Genomic DNA, 17,771 nt, shown 5'->3' on the forward strand with positions numbered 1-17,771 from the left:
CTATCAGTATCAAACTATTTTTAGAAGTATACAGCTGCGGTTATTTGCACCAACAGCTGTGATTTTATTGTCTTCCAATAATTCATACCTCGATACCTGGATTGGGCAAGGTCGATGGTGAAACCTATTCTTTTGGATAGAGTCTTCGCGTATCAATGCGAAAAAAAATTCATTCACATACCAATTAGGACCTATACCATGTCAAAGTTTATGGAATCGCCTTCTATTATTTGCATTCCTTAAAAGCAGTGTGTGCTAAATGCGAATTGTAGCAAGCTTTATCTTGTCTGTGTCAGCTACAAAGTTTCTTATTTCATGCTGAAAGAACATTTTACTCTTTAACCGATCACTACTGTAAAAAATGAACATTTAAATTCATTCCTCGCAACTTTTATAATGTTGACCACATCACATATGAGTAGGTGCTAATTCGATTTGGATTGTATTCACAAATCTCGATACATAGCAGCAAATTTTCTATGATCCGCTGTCATATTTTTAAGTTCTATGTGTATATCTTCAATGCATTCGTTCCTATTCGCAGAAGCTTGGAAAATAGTAGCTTTAAATGTAGCCGCCGTACTATCGCTGGTGATATCTTCCGCAAAAAAGCAATGGCTAATTTAGCGACTTCGCTTTCCATCGTGAAAGAACTGCACCGTCTCGCTAGAATTCCCAGTAATCGACAGTACATGCTACGTAACGATGTCAACTCCTTGTTGATATTTGTGGACCCCGATGAACAGCACCCGTCTGTAATCGTAGAAGCGCTAAAAGCTTTGCGTTGTCTGGCGCAGGAAGCCGTCAGTAGCGAGAGTCTATTGTCTCGCTTTCAAAATACGGTCGGACTTCAGACGCTGCTGCAGAAGATCTCACAGCGTGACGGATTCAACGAGGAATGTAAAAAGGCCGCGTCTGAGATCTTGTTTTTGAGCAAATGTAACCCAGCTCCTCAGCATGTAACGAAAGAGCAGCAGAGCGCGGGGGTTATAACTCGTGCTGGGATGCGTGCGGCACGCAAAACCAATCCAAAGGAACCAGTTAAATTCCTAGGGGGGAATAAAAAAGCAAAAATAATACAGCTTCAAATCGAAGGTCTTGACAGTGAGGATAAGAAGCAGGAATGCATCAATGAACTTCTGAGAGTAACCGGTGTGATTTCGATCACTTTCAACATGGGCGTGCAAAGGTGTATGATACGCGCGCGCGCCGATATGCACGCCGAAAGTTTGGTGCACGCTATTCACAACACGCGGAAAATGTCTGCGAAACAAGTGATTAAAAACGAATCCGGGGAAGAAGTGCTTGTTTCGTTTGACGATAAGGAGTTTGCGGATGAGTTGCCGCCCTATTTGGACGAAGACGCGGGAGAATCGCCGAATAAAGAGGAGAATAAGCAAAGCGTTGCCAGACCTGGATATACGGAAGCCGTCGGCAGTTTTGCGAAGTCGTGGTTTGGTAGCGTGGTTAACGCTGTAAATAAGAATTTATACTGGTGAAAACACCGGAATATCATCTCTAGGGCTGGGCAACATCGAGTACCCGACTGATTCGATTCTGAGACGAGCATTCAACTTAAATTCGAGTGTTCCGAGTACCGAATGTTACTTCTTTATAACAGTAATAACGATTAGAAAGTTTGAATATGTACATTTTCGAGGCCATGGAGAAACAAAATACCAGTCATACATCATCAAAATTAATTTTGTCTTTCTTGCCCGTGACTGTCCTATTTCATTGTTGTGATCATTTCGTCGCAGTGGAAATAAGTAGGTTATGTCAATTTTGAATATTTTGAGGAAATTTGGTTTTTCCAAGTCTTCTTTCGGCCGTTACCTTGACTACGATTACCTTTGCAACAATGAGACAAACGTAACTATTCACAAAGATATAGCCGGAAAAAAAATGAAATGAATTTTTCAGAATTTGAGAAATGGACCTCAAAATTTGCAAGATAGACATAAGTCACTTTGATTTCACATCGACGGTATGCTGGATGCTCTGGGCACATGACTTCTCCATCGCAATGTCGTTTACGTGAATATCCGTAGGCTTGCCAGATATGTTTGTGACAGCCAATTGAGAAGTATAGTTTTGAGGCTATCACGTTGAGAAGAGTGTAGAAACTATAATTATCGTTGATAAAGTCAAAGTGTGAAGAATTTCGGTACTCGAAAATATGTGCTCTTGCCTCTTGCTACTCAACTCAAATCATTACAATCGATACTCGTCTCGGATTTGAGCACGCAAATCTCGGTGTCCAGCCCTAATCTTCGCACCTCGATGAATACCATCATTTTCTCCTATTCGACCATAAAAACTCGTGTTTGATGCTTTGTGAAAACTGGTAACGGCACGCCACGATGCCGTGATTCGTGAAGACTTTCTGTCGGAACGATTGTAAATTGGTGCTTGTGTGATATGCATTGTACAAAGACATGTATATACGACATCGCATTTTATCTTTACCTCTGCACAGTGTATGTACAATGTCATGCGAAACTGATAGTGTTCTTAACATGGCACACGGTGAAACATTTCCTTGATACGTAATTTGAAGGTTGAAGATTTGGATTTTCGGGATGCTGGTTCAGCGTCACTCTGAGGATTTTTACATTTCAACTCTTTTTCTGATAATCTGCATTTTCCGTGGTCGATTATGAATTTCCTTGAAATTCGGGATCGTATTGTTTGCGAAGTACTGCAATTTCTGGCTGAGAACTTGTTTAAGATTGCACACAGCGGATGTAGAAGTTGGCATCCTAGAAATTATTGCTCCTTGATGGTCTGTGGATATGATAGCCTAGTCACCGTAGTGCAAAAATTGGGTTCACAACATGTTTTAAAAGCAAAAGAAGCCATTTTGGGGTGCATCAAAGTTACTACCGGATATTCTTGACGGCTTTAGCGTTGTAGATTCACTTCCGAATTGCTGGCATTCATTAAGTTCAGGAAGCGCTGTCTTGGTTTCCGAAACAAAATTGAGATATTGATTTTGTCAGATTGTGTTTGGCGACTTGAAGCAGATGTGGGGACTTATGAATTATTACTTATGCTGGTGCAGTCTTGCCGTTCTGGTCTAATAAGCCACTACAGCCCAAAACTTGCAAACGTTGTCTATGTGCGTAAAGAATGGTACTCGCCTACTCGGGATTGCTGGTAACAATTAACTGGTGTCTGCCTGTTGCATTTTATATTGTACCCGATATACCTAATGCATGATCAACTGAATCTCAAGCTTGAAACAGTTTTGCGTTCATACGATAGTTACGCGAGTAAGCTGTATTTTTGTAATTAGTCTGACATGTGACACAAATGCCACCGATCAATGATTTTAATAGTATTCCGAAGGATTATTTATAATCCTTTGAAACTACCTGTTACTGTAATATCTAAAAAAAGGACGATTATCTCTTCTGGATTCAAGGACGGCACAAATTAGACCTATCCTATGTATCAATTCAAGCATAATATGTTGATAATACATCGTATTTCTGCTTAAAGTTGAGCCAATTAAGCTTCGCATGGTACCCTACTTTTTATATGCACGTTGAATTGCTGACTGACGGTTCCGGGGATGATACAATTTCGCCATTGATTTTACTACAGTTCTTGGAATAGCCAGTAATTTGGACGGCTGATAACTGCTGTAGCACGCCTTGAGTTATTCGCAATTGATGGCTATGTGTGAATATCATAACGGCAGCTGTCGATGTAACCGCGATATCCTTTTCCATTGCCACAGTGGATATTTCCTGATCGAATTTGCTTTATTTCGGTGTCTTTTTATCTTTTCATGACTGCGAATTGATTTTTTGTGTTCTAGATTTCTAAACCATTGGTGTTTTGAAACGGTGAACTGTGGTTGCTACTGAATTCGATCGGATAGTATCTCAGTCCGTGCTGCCAGATGAAGATGTCTGCCGGTGAAGCGTATGACAGTTTTGACGAGGAGACGTCGCTGAAAATCGATGAGGGAAAACCCAGGAGTAAAGGTGAGTGATGTTATGATTCATTTTCACTACATTCTAGTGAGCTGACCAGATTTGGAAAAAGCAGATCATTATAATTTGGCCTGATAGGGAGGGAATGTAGATGTTGACATGGTACTGCCATATTTGAACTTGAATCGTTACTGAGGCTGGGAAAAATCAGGTATCTGGTCAATTCAACGCTGACTCGAGAATCTAAGTATCACTCGGATTGGAGCACACGGATTGTTACACTCCCAACCCTTACTGAATATAGACAGGATGAAAGCGTAACATCAGGGTTGTAACCAAGTCACGAGGTTCCGAGTCGCGAGTCAATATCACTTTTATAGTTTCGACTCGAGTCTAGTAGAGTCGTTTTCAATTCACCACCCGAGTCAAGTTCGTGAGTAGAGGGTCGAGTTCAAGTCATAGTGTTGCGACTCGAGACCAAGTCGTGTGTTCACTTTTCAATTCAATCGGGTTCAGCCCATTTCTTCAGCTCTGCTTGAGGGATATAGAATGGCTCGCATTCATAATATCGTACCTTTCCTCAATCCCCAGTCCTGACAGTTTCTGGCCCTATTTTCCTAGCATCAGGACTGATCGACGAAATACCAATAATGTGGTGACTTTAGTATTCTTCGAAGTCACAATGTCTGTCTTGGCCGCCTTAGTCTCGAGTCATATGCACATGCACAATGACTCGTGCACGAGTCGACTTGATACACAAATTGACTCGAGTCGAGTCATTTTACTCATTTGAAAAATGACTCAAGTCGTTACGATCCTGTGTTGAAGTTGAGAATATTGCGTCTGCTCATCTCTAGCTCTCCGCTATCTCTGTCTTCGTTGAGAATTTTTTTGGCTTCGTTGCGTATACTGTTTGGGATTGTTATAATTCTCTGGTAACGCCCTGTCAAAAGACGCACCCTGCTTCTTTGCAGCTGTTCAAGATGAAGATACAGACGACGCCAGCGAGACGGATCGTGCGAAATGCGAAGAGGAAGCTCTGGAAATCAAAGAGCAAATTTACAGGTGAACAGGGATTTGAAACAAAGCTTTCTGTTAGCCTACCTGTTATAGCCCACACATACTGTCGCTTTTACCTGACCTGTCAACACCTACATGCTGTACTGAATTTATCCCACATACAGTCGCCATTTAACCCTGCCCGAGTTTAAGTCATTTTCATTCGTTATCAAGGGTGGGTATGACAATTTTTAAGTACTCAGATCTCAATCGAGTATGAACTCTGATCCCATTCGATATAGCGGTAAGAGTAATTTTTTATCGAGGAATAAACTAATACACTTATGGTGCTAGAAGATTTTTTGTAAACATGAAATTTAGTTTTAATTCCTTTTTTCCCACTGTGGAAGCCTGGAAGCCTTTGTAGCATCAGAAACATTTGGCGTGAGGCTGTGAATATTAATGGAATCAGCATTTTTTGTGACATATTGATTACCGTAGACATTAGTTTGAGCCTACGGCTAAATTGGATCTTTAATTTAAAATTCAGACCAAGAGATAGGAATAGATCCGGGATCATCATTTAGACTCGGATTGAACCTGAATCGTTCCTTGATATCGAGTTCTTTTGGACGTTATAAATTGGAAATAGATTCGGGATTATCATTTGGACTCGCGTCTTCAAGCAGGATTTTGCTTTGTAACTATCAAATACACTCGTCACCGCGAGATGAACTCGTGAAGTGCAAAGGAGGTTTCAATGCTATAATTTCTGCGTGCAATGCGACCCTCAGATTGGTTATGATTAGCACAAGCACCATAATATGTAATGAAGCTATGATGGTAGCGCTTGACCCATCACGCTACTACCTACCAAGAGTAACCAGCTAAATTCCTTTTTTTCCGAAGGAGAATTCGAAGGTTTTTTTTCCTAATTCAGACTTCCTATGGATCTTAACATGTCACAACACATCTATATTGTGAAGCATAAAAAATTAATTTGATTTTGCACATGTGCGACATGTTTACTGTAATAGAGGGATCGAATGTGAGCCCGGTATCTAATTTCAATTTCTCCCAATCGCGCTGTACTTTGGAATTTACCCGAACGCTAAAACTGCGTGAGAGTTCCTTGTTAAATTTTATAGCATCCACTGGAATTTAGGAGAAGCACGCTTTGTCCAATATGAAAGTAATGGAGGAGAATTCATCCAGGAAACTGTTTTTTGTATATTTTCTGTAAATGACAGAGTCTGATTTATCTGTAATATAGAATTCAAAAATCAATGTATGAAATTCACTGAATCCGTTCATGTGCTATCAAACGAGAATGATCATTTTCAGTACCGGTAGCCTATCTTTCATTAACGATTATCGATTACATGGTCCCCTTGTTAGCTGCAGCTTCAGGCCCAAATTTGGACCCAAACATGGGTCGTGACCCGTACTTTGAGAACCCCTGTTCTGATGTATAAATCCAACATTTGGTCACATCAGTAGCTGTTGTCAGTTTTCTCCGTATGACCAATCTCATCAGCTTATACTATGTTGTTCCATGTTAATCTTTCAGTATGACAGATGGCTATCATTATCAAAAGATCGTGCGGAGATTATGATAAGTTTAGTTTCCTTTGTCTCGACACAGGGAGAAGTTGGGTCAACTGAAGAAACAACTGACGCAGTTGAATGCCGGAACGTTGCAAGAGTATTCGAAGAGGCTGAAGAAATTGGAGCAGGCTCACAAGGAAAGACAGCGTCAAGCGCAAGTCCATCAAGAGTATCTATTGGCAAAGGTTTGTATCGAATGTGGACAGGGATGCATATCTATATAAGGGATGCAACATGTTGTAGTGTAAATGAATTTCAATATCAATTCTTTAAATTTGTGGATTTAGACACCCTGATGCATAGGCCTACTACAGTAACGAATGTTAACGACATTACTTAAATCAGAAAACCTTTCAAGTCACGTTTGTAGGTCGACCAAGAATACGAGAGCGAAAAGGAAGCCGCGATCTGTGACTTTGAAGAGAAGAAAGTGGAATTGAAGGAAAATCTGATAGCGGAACTTCAGGTGAAAATCAAATTTGAAGGAAGCCGAAAGCTGTTCTCCATGCTTTGTGTTAATATTTCCTGGCTGCGGTTGAAGTGCATCCAAAAGCGACTTTTTGCTTCACGTAATGAAGTGCGCAAAAATTAGTATCCTTGCTTAATAACTTTTATAAAACAAATTATTATAAAAATAACGAGGACTAATCAAGTAAGACAATCTGAGTAAAAGTATTAGTAATTTGAATATTAAACTCAGGGTTATAACCAAGTCACAAGGCTCCGAGTCACAAGTCAATGTCACTGTTATAGTTTTGACTCGAGAAAAGTCAAGTCATTTTTAATTCACCACCGAGTCAAGTCCGAGTCCAAATCAGCGAGCAGAGGGTCGAGTCCGAGTCATGTTATTATGACTCGAGTCCAAGTCATTGCGTTGACTGCTAAGTTTCCAGTTACAGTCTGGTTAAAACTACTTTTTATAGCTCTGTTTGGTGATATCGAATGGTTCGCATTTATAATATACTAATTTTCCTCACTTTCAACAGTTTCTAGTCGCATTTTCAAGTACCAGTACCAATAGGCGAAATACCAACAGTGTGGTTACTTTACTATTCTTCGAAATTACAGTGAAATTGTCGGTCTTGGCCGTCTGAGAGAGTCATATGAGTCGAGTCATTACAACCCCGATTAAACTGCTTGTGTGCCGGTCAAACCTCACTGAATACTCTGAAAAAGAGGTAGTACTCTGTTGCTGGCCGCCCCTGAGTAAAAGTAGGAATACTATGAATACAAAACCACCCAAGTGGTCCGAGTATAGGGAGAATCTACTTGAGTACTAAAAGCTGGAAATACTTTGTTAACGAGCACAAGCAGGAGTACAAAACCACTAGAGGAGAGTAAGTGGGCAAAATCTACTTGATTATCTCCGCTTGAGAATGAAATAGGAGTACAGTTATGTGAATGCAAAACCATCGGAGCAATGTTGAGTATAGAAATAGCCTACTTGGGTAAGCCTACTCTGAAAAAACAAGAGTTACCCATTACTTACCGCCTCTTGAGTAAAAGTAGGAGTAGAGCGAATGCGAAACGTGCCTGGCCACATTTTTGAAGTCCCTCGTTGCGTCAAGGAGAAGAAGAAGACGATCGAAGCGGAACGCCACACCATGGAGCTCACGGGAGTGTGCCCGTCGATAGTGGACGCCAAGACGCACGTCAAGCGCAACCTGCGACGCAGGGCCCACGACCCGGCGCCCGCCAGCAGCGACAAGCGGAGGAAGCCCAGCCCGACGCAACTGAACTTTGTCTTGCCCGACGAGGACATTCTGGAGGATTTGAAGGTGAGTGTTGGGTTGGAACAGTGACGTGATGAAAAAAGCGAGTGTCACGATTATCATCAGTTCTCCGGTAATCTCAAGTCGATACCACACTTTGAAAAACGTATCAGCAATTCTCGTGACTTCACAGCCTAGTTGAAGGGAGTCAGAGAGAGATATAATCTATTTCTTATAGCTTGAAGGTGTGGTGTTGACGAAAAAAAGGTCGTCACTTTTACTCGACTGCCGATATACCCGATTTCTTAACGCAACTCTGACGTTGACTGCGTCGTGGTCGTGTTTTTTGTTGTGAATTCCCAAAAAACAGGACATTTAGGCATCCTCCAAGGACACTTTCAATTTATCGCAAAAAGGGGACAAATCATCTTCAAAGAAGACGTATGGTAACCCTATTGCAGGTGTCCAGATGCAGTGTTTCTAGTTTGTTTCATATCCAAGCGGAGCACCAATGGCTGCGAAGCTGTTATATTAAACGCTCAGTCACTCAAGCTAGATGTCATATCTTTTCAATATCGGCTGAATTCTGGATGTGTCGCAGTTGTTGGCGGCGCGGCAGTGCAAGTTATCGTCTGAAAAATCTGATATCAGTCAGGCTTTACTAACGACACTATAAATAGAGCAATAATAATATGATATGTATTATTCGATGATATATTATGTTACCATCATACAGGGCTATTTTCGCAATTTTATATGATGATTTCACCTACAAAAGTGATAAGAATCAGCCCCAAAACTACTGTCTACTTTGCTAAAGTCAAATTGTAGAGAGTAAGCGGTTTTGCGTCGAAAACTCAAAAACTGTTAGGTAAAAGTATAAGTAGTCTGAACATATCACCGCTTGAGTACTCTGTAAGAGTAGAAATAATTCAACACTTACCAACTGCGATAGAGATACATCGAAATATTGGGATGCTTGTTTTGAATATAGTTTTTGCACTTATTAAATCAGACATACTGCTTGATTCGAATCATTGCAATTGATACGTGACTCGGATTCCATTACTCAAACGCTCTCTTATATGAGATCTCATTTCATGCTGTTGACGTCATATTTCGAGATACGATTGTTGATATACAATGTTCTTTCCAATTCTCTACTAGTTGCTGACGATTACCCCTGACGAGTGTCCGCCGAAAATATTCGGGTTCATTTCTATATGAATATACTATTCGATTACTCGTATCGTTGGCTCCGGTCCCAATCCCCAGTCGTTAGTCGTTTACGTACTTCCGAAACGCCATAATTCTGTCACTTGCGTCATCCCAACGCTGCTACATATTTGCCACTCATCACCAGATACTCAACAAAGGCAAGCCGTCCAAGCTCACCCAGGAACTGACCCAGGAGCTGCAGAATTCCGAGGGCCGTCTCGTGGAGGCCCGTGTCGACGCCGGCAAGCTGCTGTATGACAAGAAGTGGTTTCACCGCGGACAGCCCGTGACGATATGCAACTATCGGGAGAACGCAAAGTTTTCGGGCGTGATTTCTATCATCGCGGATAGAGAGGTAATCTGCGGTAGCCGGGCAATTCGGAGAATCGCGTTGTCTAGGTATTTTCGTTAGGTTCTAGGCTTAGGTTGTGGGCAGAGGTGTCTGTAAAGAAGTTCTTCTACACTTAGTACTAGAGTAGGTTTTGCCTAGACCAGTGGTTCTCGACCTTTTTGTCTTCGCGGACCCCTTTTGGACGGTCAAGGACCCCCGCTGACACCACAAGTTTTAGTTCAAATTTAGCTCAATTATCGTGCGTATCGTCTGCGTTTCGCAAACATTAACAGTCGGCTAGTGACAAACAGCAACAAAATGACTATTCTTGAAAAAATCATCACACTCTTCATGTGGATAATTGCATGGACGGTAGCGAATTCTGCAGCTGCTTTTCTTGAAATACGTGGTCGTGTCCTGAAAATCCGCGCCTTTGATTTGATATGAACGAGTGCCGAAAATTTATTTCCGCAAAGAGTGGTGGCAATGCCATAATGGGCAACGCTTTCGACGACCCCTTTGGGTATAATCGCAACATATATGCCACAAATATTGAGACACAGATATTTTATTGAACACATAACGTCCATCCTAGTCATTTCTATCTAGCAGCTCATCTCGAAATTGTTCGGGAATAGCGGTTATGTATGTCACAGGAAAAATGATTTTTGCATGCGTCTGAAGTCACGCTGATTGACCTTACTATTTCTACTTTATTATTTTTCCACAAACCCCAACAAAACGACTCCAAACAGTAATATGCTTCTATCCGTAGGCTATTGCCAATTTGGCAATCCAAATGAGTTTGTACAGTAGGATCATCTCAGACGGTCATTCTTTTGATGTGAGTCTTGACTCTTGAGGTTGTAGCAGTAATGAAGCGAAACTGACTCGTAATTTCTCTATTTTGAAAATAGAATATAAATACGGTTATCAATCATTTTGCAAATTTAGAGGCTTCGTGGACTGTTGAGAACCACTGGGTTAGACTATGCTACTCAATCTAGGAGTTGTGTGTTTTAACCAATTCCACTTCTCCTCAGCAGTATTTTACAGCAATAGCTGTCTGCTCGATTCCAAGTGGCAGCAGCGATTACTCGTTTTTGAAGCTACATAATCAAGTACTTTCCAATCCTTCCTTCCATGCTTCAACTTGAAGTAACTTTGACATATTGGCTCGGATATATTGCCACTGCTGGACTTGTGATTGAGTAGAGATGAACTCTGTGGCTTCTACTGAGTAGCAACGCTGTCAACTTTAACTATAGATTACTAAACTAAGGACAGATATACAACTCCAGTGGTTACACTTGAATACGCAGTAGTGTTCAATGTTTACTGCTGAACTGAACAGAGCCAGTGGTTTTGGTGAACCCACAGCTTGCGACCCGAGCACAAAATCTATGAAAGCTGGTCAAGTTCGAAAGCTAGTGTCGCACTGATTCTGAATATATGAATTAAAACCAGGTAACCACACCGAAATCTCACTCGAAGTCTGAAATCAAGATTGCTCGGAACAACACCAATTGCACACTTCTGATCGTGATGTTAATGGGGGGTCACTGCCTTCACCAGACTTCAATTTCTATTTTCGTAATCAGTGCAACAGTAGCTTTCGATAAAGGCCGATTTTATTAAATTTTATGCTTGTCACCGGCTATGGCATCATCCAGGGTTACAACCAAGTTGCAAGGTTCCGAGTCACAAGTCAATCGCACTTTTATAATTTTGACTCGTGTCAAGTCGAGTCATTTTCAATTCACAGCGAGTCAAACCCGAGTCCAAGTCATTGAGTAGAGGGTGTAGTCCGAGCCACAGTGTTGCGACTTGAGTCCGAGTCATTGTGTTTTGAGTTCAATCCGGTTTAACCCATTTTTTCAACTCTGCTCGGATGATATACAATGGCTCTTATTTATGAATAGTCATTATCTTCAGTCTGCCCCTATTTTCCAAGTAGCAGGACTGATAGCCGAAATCCAATAACGTTAGTAACTTTACTATTCTTCGTGAAGTTAGATGAAATAATTGTCTTGGCCGTCCTAGTGTTGAATCCTATGACTTGGTTCGAGTCATGCACAATGACTCGAGTGCAAGTCGAGTCAATACAAAAATTAACTCGAGTTGAGTCATTTTACGCATTTGAAAAAATGACTCGAGTCACTTGGGTCGAGTCGTGACTCGAGTCATTACAACCCTGCGCTATGTATACCTTGACGTGATATGAGAATGTCAGCGTCGTTCGTGACTGACCCGTTGAATTTTCCAGATCACCGTTCGAAAACCTTCGGGGACCACGGTCAGGATATTTGTGTCGCAGCTGCACCGCGGCAAGTACGGAATAAAGAAGTCGGCGCAGTGAATTGTGGCGCGTCCGCAACGGCTTGAAGCAGTCTCGGTAACGCGACGGTTCGCGAATCCCGTTGAAGCTTGCAGTGGGGACTGCCTCCCCAGGGTCGTGTTTGTTGGCTGGTATAAAAAACGAATTGGAGTGTGTTTCAATTGACGTTAGGCTCAGCGTGTGTTTGTGATCATCCGTCGAATCTTCCTATGCGAGCATACCAGTTACTGGGTTGTCGCATCCCCTTCTACGCGTGTTTCATTGATGTAGCAACAGAGGTGGTCAGCATGGCTAAGCACAATGGTTCCGGTATTCTAGGGTTACCAACGTCCTCCTTCAGGTGGATTTGTCCTCCTTTTTGAGATAACGTCCTTTTTTTTGACAAGTTTGGTTATACATAGGGCAAAATTCGACTGAGATACAGTAAATCAGCACTGAAGTAGAGCTGCTGCGGCTACTTCGGGAGCTGAGCCTAAAAGTCGACTTTTTGTGATAACGTGAAGGAAAAACTGTACTGCAAATTCGGTTTAGCTTGGAGATTGGTGCCAGCCAACCAGGTAGCCACCGTAAATTTTATGAAATGTCCGTTTTTTTTCAATAAAATATTTATATTTGTGCAGTAAAAGACTTGTTCGCGTTAGTAGCAAAGACAGTTTACATGATAGAATGCAATCGGTTTAGTTCGATCTCAACATATTTATAAATGAAAATGTAGTAAACTGGTCTAATGGTGTTTTACTCAGACACCTACCTCGACCTGGAATACGATATGAAGACATGAGATGAAATGGATGTTCCGCTGTTTCAAAACGGTTTACATGGGTGTGCTAAGCTAATACACATGGTGTAATGTACTGTATAGTTCACGACTGCACGTACATCAGAGATGAGCGGATTTGAAATTTCTATGTCCTAATCCAATCCAAATCCGAACCTTCAAATCCAAATCCTAATCCATAACTTTTTCATATTCAAGTCCATGTCCAATCCTAATCCGATTCCAACTGGAAATTCAGAAAAAATACTAATTTATGCAACGGAGGGATTCGAAAATTTTCTTTCACAACCAACGATTCACTTGATTCAAGATAACTTGATAACCATAAGTACATTAATAACTGATCTGAATAAAGTTTGTCGCCATTCGTCAGACGACATTTCAATCTCCCAGAAAATATGTAAATCCAATCCAAATCCTAATCCGTTCTAAAAAAAATGTCTAATCCAATCCAAATCCGACAAAATTTCACAAATCCTGTTTTTTCAAAACCTAATCCTAATCCATGCTCATCTCTGACGTACATGGAAGGCGCAAGGTGTTTTCATTTGTGATGACATTACGCGCCAGCTGCTATCCGTCATGCATGGCGGCGTTTATTTTCTGCCATTGGTGTGAAAAGGACCTCAGCTTATAAATAACTAAGGTAAACCTTGGTCAGTAACCACACGTAGTAGCTACTCGCTAAGTAACCCCATGGACAGATATTCCCATTTAAATGCAGAAATTAATATCCCCTTCCACAAGCGCCCAGCTAAACAAATTATAGATAACTAAGGTAAACCGGTTTACTTTAGTTATCTATAAACAAATCGAGCTGCGTAGACATGCATCAGAGCGCGAAATGACGTGTCGCGAGTTATTGTCGCATCTCGCAATGACTCGCATCTACGGATTACCTTAGTTGTAAATGTCAGTTCGCTTATAGATAACTAATCTACGTAGGTTAGTTATCTATAGCTCGCTTGTCTGTGGTAAGTCAGCTTCATGGTTAGCCTCAGCACCATCGTCATCGTGTTACCGCTTATGTTCTATTAACAGCACAGTGGTGCTTCAACTCACAGGAACTCAAGATAGGTTTGCATATAGTTCAAGCATAGCAATTTACAACGTTGTAAATTGCTATGGTTCAAGGGTCGTGGTAACGTAAGACTAGGGTTGGTGGTTAGCCTCTAATTCTACGATACCCCGCCGCAAACGATAATATCGATCCTTAGCTACACTACAAAAAAAATTAGACAAATTGGTCTCAAAATTAGACAAATTTGGTCTCAAATTTAAGAAATGAGGATGATTTGGTCTCATTTTACCACCCACTCACCATAAATGCTATTTTCGACTCGGACAACCATATATATATTGATCTGAATAGTACATGTGAGTAGTAAGTGGCATGTACCTTGATAACTATATCTAGTGAATACCTTGTGAACTTAGTACAGGATCATCTCAACACTGCAATTTCTGGTCTCTCTCATCCTTCCCCTCCTCTGCTCAGACCCCTAACACTGAAAAGGATGCCCCCGAGGCACTGCTACTTTTTTCGATCAATTTCTGGCTTACTTTTGAGACATAAAGTACTTGGTAAGACTAATTGGTCTTTAAGATATTTTTTCATAAAAAGTCACTTTAAGTTAATAAGATAAAAAATGTCTTATTTTTTTTTGTAGTGTATAGTTATTGACTTTGACATGTTCATGGAGAGCCCTGATTGGTGATGGCCAATTGGCCATGTTGTAGAGTATGGTTAAAAAAAAAGTACATTAGAGAGTGGACGTGGTGAGTGTTATCACGGACAGTTAGTCATGCATGGTTCGTATTCATGGAAAATATTGTAATTTCAGTGAGGAATTGCGCTTCAGGATGATAAAGTAGAGGAACATGTACCTGAATGGTAATATCATATCTCAGAATTATTTCATTTTTAGTCAGAACTGTAAAGCCTTGAATTGGACAACTGTGAACCTGAACACTTATTTGCCTGGTTTCGTGTGGTGACACAATGTGTTCGTGATTGTCTTCAAGGCGTTATAGTTCTTCTGCCACGAAAATGAATAATTTTGTGAAACCCTGTACACTGTGTTCAGGTTATAGGGCAGAAATATATATTTACTTTGTTAGGGACTTGGGGTTAGAGTTCAAGGTTTGGATAGGGGTTGACTAGGATTAGAAGATGCAAAGTGCTGAATTCAATACAACCAGGGTTGTAACCAAGTGGAAAGTCAATCATAGACTTGAGTCAGGTCGAGGTCAAGGTGCAAAGGGTCGAGTCCAAGTCATACTATCGAGACTTTAAAGAATTGAGTCTGCTGTTTGGTCACAATGAGATGCCTGTCTGCCCGTCCGAGTCTCAAGTCATATGACAATTCGAGTCAATACGCAAATTGACTCGAGTCAGTTGTTTTCCATATCTAAGAAAATTACGGCCCGGATTACAACAGCAAAGGTTTTGAAGATTTGATGAACGACGTCTTTTGTGTTGACTCTTCTACGCAGATTCTATAACTAGAACGAGACTTTTTACCTGAAACTGTCATTACATAATTTACGGCAGCAACGTACCGAAGACTATGACTCCCAACTCCAATGTGTGTGAGATTTGCGGGAAAGTGTTCAAATCACCGCTGCACCTTCAATCGCACGAGGTTATTCACACCGGGGTGAAAGCGTACAAGTGTGATATCTGCGGAAAAGCATTTGTAAATAGTTCGGTACTGTACAAACATTTATTATATCACTCTGACATCAGACGGTTTCGGTGTGAGATATGCCACAAGGCATTCCGTCAAAAGGCCCACTTGAATACGCACATGCTTGCTCATTCCGGTGTCAAAGAACATAAATGTGACATCTGCAATAAGGAATTTCGTCAAAAAGCACACTTGAGAACGCATATGCTCGGAGTTCATTCCGGCATCAGGAGATATAAATGTGATATCTGCGCCAAGGAGTTTCTTATCACTCAAAATTTGAAAAAGCACAAAAAAACTCATCTTGATGTCGATAAGCATGACTGCGAAATCTGTGGAAAGGCAATGGCTTCGCACGAAATGTTGAAATACCACTTGAAAGCCCACATGGGAATCAGAGAATATGTGTGCAGCGTATGTGGTAAAGGGTTTATTCTTCGGAGCCAACTAACGAGCCATTCGCTAATTCACGCCGACGCCGTGCAACATTGCTGTGAGATATGCGGCAAGTATTTTCGTCATAAATCACTGTTAACTGCTCACATGCGCAGTCATCTTGGTATGAAACCGATCAAAAGATTCATTTGCGAGATATGCGGTATAAAATTTCTTCGAGACGGGGAGTTGATGATGCACATGAAAATTCATATTGAATGCAAGGATCAAGAATGCGATGTATATGGGATGGCTTTCGCTTCCAAGTCGAAATTGACGCGTGATTTGCCAAGTCATGGCTACGTGCAACAGTGCTGGTATCGATGTGTCATATGCGACAAGAAATTTCGTGATAAATTTGCTTTGAACAGTCATATGGGCATTCATTCAGTCGCGGATTGTAGCGAAGAATTCACTTGTGAGGTCTGCGGCAAAGGATTTACTCGACTCCGTTACTTGCAAAAGCACACGCGAATTCATACTGGAGTCAAAGATTATAGATGTGGTGTATGCGGGAAGGCTTTCATTGCAAACTACAAACTCGTACGTCATTCGCTAACTCATATTCGCATCAAGCGTCATCGCTGTGACATTTGCAATGTGGCATTCGGGCAACAATCAAGTTTAAATTTACACATGCAAAAGCATTTACCCTCAGCAAGCATTTGAAACGGAACGCGACAAAACATTGAACCTAAAATTTATCAAGACTGGTCCTGATCGAAAGTTAGTGTCGCACTGATTCCGAATATAGACATTGAAATCAGGTCAGCACGTACCGGAGCCCATGAAATCACGGTTCCAAAAAATCGTAGCGTCGCACTGGGTGATTGTATGACGTTGCTCCGATACAACAACAATATGAATTTCTGATTGTTATTTCGGGGGGGGGTCGGAGCCCTGACCAGATTTTAAGGTAATAATCACGGTTCCGAAAAATCGTAGCGTCGCACTAGGTCAGTGGTTCCCAAGTGGTGGGGAATAGATGCATTTGTTAAACATTATATACAGGACAGTCTACGTATTTACCAAGACACATGCGCAATTACCGTTACCAGTTAACTGCTTAGGAATGTATGTATCGAAAATTTGATATTGCGTGTTTTTCACAAACGCTCATTCAATTCTGGATAACCAATTATGGCGTCACAAACGCCTCCAGCACGACCAGAATGACGTGAAATAACGCTTTCCCTAAATTTTGAAAGTTGCCGGTATCGGTTCACAATACGTTTCAGGTTTTATGTTGCAGTTATAGGCCATTGTCTTGCGTACTGGTCTGGTTGTGTGTGTTGTGTGCTCCGTAATGACAAAAGTTTTGGGTAGTGTGGAATGAAGGAATGGAATATATCTGAAGTGGGGAATGAAAGCAAAGAGGTTGGGAACCACTGCACTAGGTCATTGTATGACGTTGCTCCAATACGGATTTCAGACATCTTTTCGTGATTTCTGGAGGGCTTGGTGCCCTGACCAGATTCGAAGTTATATTTTTGGGATCACTGCAACAGGAGCTCGGCTTGCCAGCTATGGGATCACCAGATCTGCTGCTATTGCCCTACGCAGCAGTAAACACTACTGCGTATCAGTGTTGGGATGACTCGAGTCATGACTTGACTCGAGTCACCTTTTTCGTATGACTTGACTTGACTCGAGTCACTCTGCAAAAATGACTTGACTTGACTTGACTCGACGCTTCAAAAATGCAGATTGACTCGTGA

At 41.3% G+C, this 17,771-nt stretch overlaps 4 protein-coding genes across 8 annotated transcripts in view; 3 read left to right on the plus strand and 1 right to left on the minus strand.

Moving 5' to 3' along the window:
* LOC145435743 (armadillo repeat-containing protein 1-like) overlaps window positions 1-17,771 on the plus strand; it is a 391,422-nt gene that overhangs the window by 199,930 nt on the left and 173,721 nt on the right. The window contains exon 2 of one of the 4 annotated variants that reach the window (XM_080313042.1): window positions 548-3,827. The exons of 2 other annotated variants lie outside the window; for them this stretch is intronic. In XM_080313042.1, coding sequence (XP_080169168.1) covers window positions 615-1,499 — 885 coding nt within the window. In that variant the 5' untranslated portion in view covers window positions 548-614 and the 3' untranslated portion in view covers window positions 1,500-3,827. Of the gene's footprint in view, window positions 1-544; window positions 3,828-17,771 lie in introns of those variants that run through there. One more of the 4 variants, XM_080313040.1, reaches the window with a different exon arrangement.
* The window catches only part of LOC145435598 (uncharacterized), a 260,078-nt gene that overhangs the window by 26,734 nt on the left and 215,573 nt on the right, over window positions 1-17,771 (minus strand). The gene's annotated exons all lie outside the window — the stretch shown is intronic.
* On the plus strand, window positions 3,853-12,775 carry LOC145435833 (sin3 histone deacetylase corepressor complex component SDS3-like). Of its 2 annotated transcripts, none has more exons than XM_080313100.1 (7): window positions 3,853-3,995; window positions 4,919-5,009; window positions 6,589-6,736; window positions 6,922-7,017; window positions 8,120-8,329; window positions 9,627-9,836; window positions 12,079-12,775. In XM_080313100.1, exons 1-7 carry the CDS (start codon window positions 3,911-3,913, stop codon window positions 12,169-12,171), a joined length of 933 nt encoding a protein of 310 aa, XP_080169226.1. In that variant the 5' UTR covers window positions 3,853-3,910; the 3' UTR covers window positions 12,172-12,775. The 2 variants fall into 2 exon arrangements, with proteins under 2 accessions (XP_080169226.1, XP_080169232.1); XM_080313106.1 differs by having other exon boundaries at window positions 8,123-8,329.
* On the plus strand, window positions 14,951-16,919 carry LOC145435769 (uncharacterized). The gene has a single exon (XM_080313048.1). It carries the CDS (start codon window positions 15,499-15,501, stop codon window positions 16,720-16,722), a length of 1,224 nt encoding a protein of 407 aa, XP_080169174.1. The 5' UTR covers window positions 14,951-15,498; the 3' UTR covers window positions 16,723-16,919.

This window comes from Botryllus schlosseri, chromosome 1 (assembly GCF_051294905.1).
Source record: "Botryllus schlosseri isolate E-star chromosome 1, Bs_hap1, whole genome shotgun sequence".
In the NCBI taxonomy this organism is placed as follows: Eukaryota; Metazoa; Chordata; class Ascidiacea; order Stolidobranchia; family Styelidae; genus Botryllus; species Botryllus schlosseri.

Excerpts from the sequence above, each read along its gene's own strand:
- LOC145435833 (XM_080313100.1), top strand. The coding sequence starts at position 3,911 with ATGAAGATGTCTGCCGGTGAAGCGTATGACAGTTTTGACGAGGAGACG. Across the intron at positions 3,996-4,918 it reads GGGAAAACCCAGGAGTAAAG|CTGTTCAAGATGAAGATACA; the intron begins GTGAGTGATGTT and ends GCTTCTTTGCAG. Across the intron at positions 7,018-8,119 it reads ATCTGATAGCGGAACTTCAG|GAGAAGAAGAAGACGATCGA; the intron begins GTGAAAATCAAA and ends CGTTGCGTCAAG.
- LOC145435769 (XM_080313048.1), top strand. The coding sequence starts at position 15,499 with ATGACTCCCAACTCCAATGTGTGTGAGATTTGCGGGAAAGTGTTCAAA.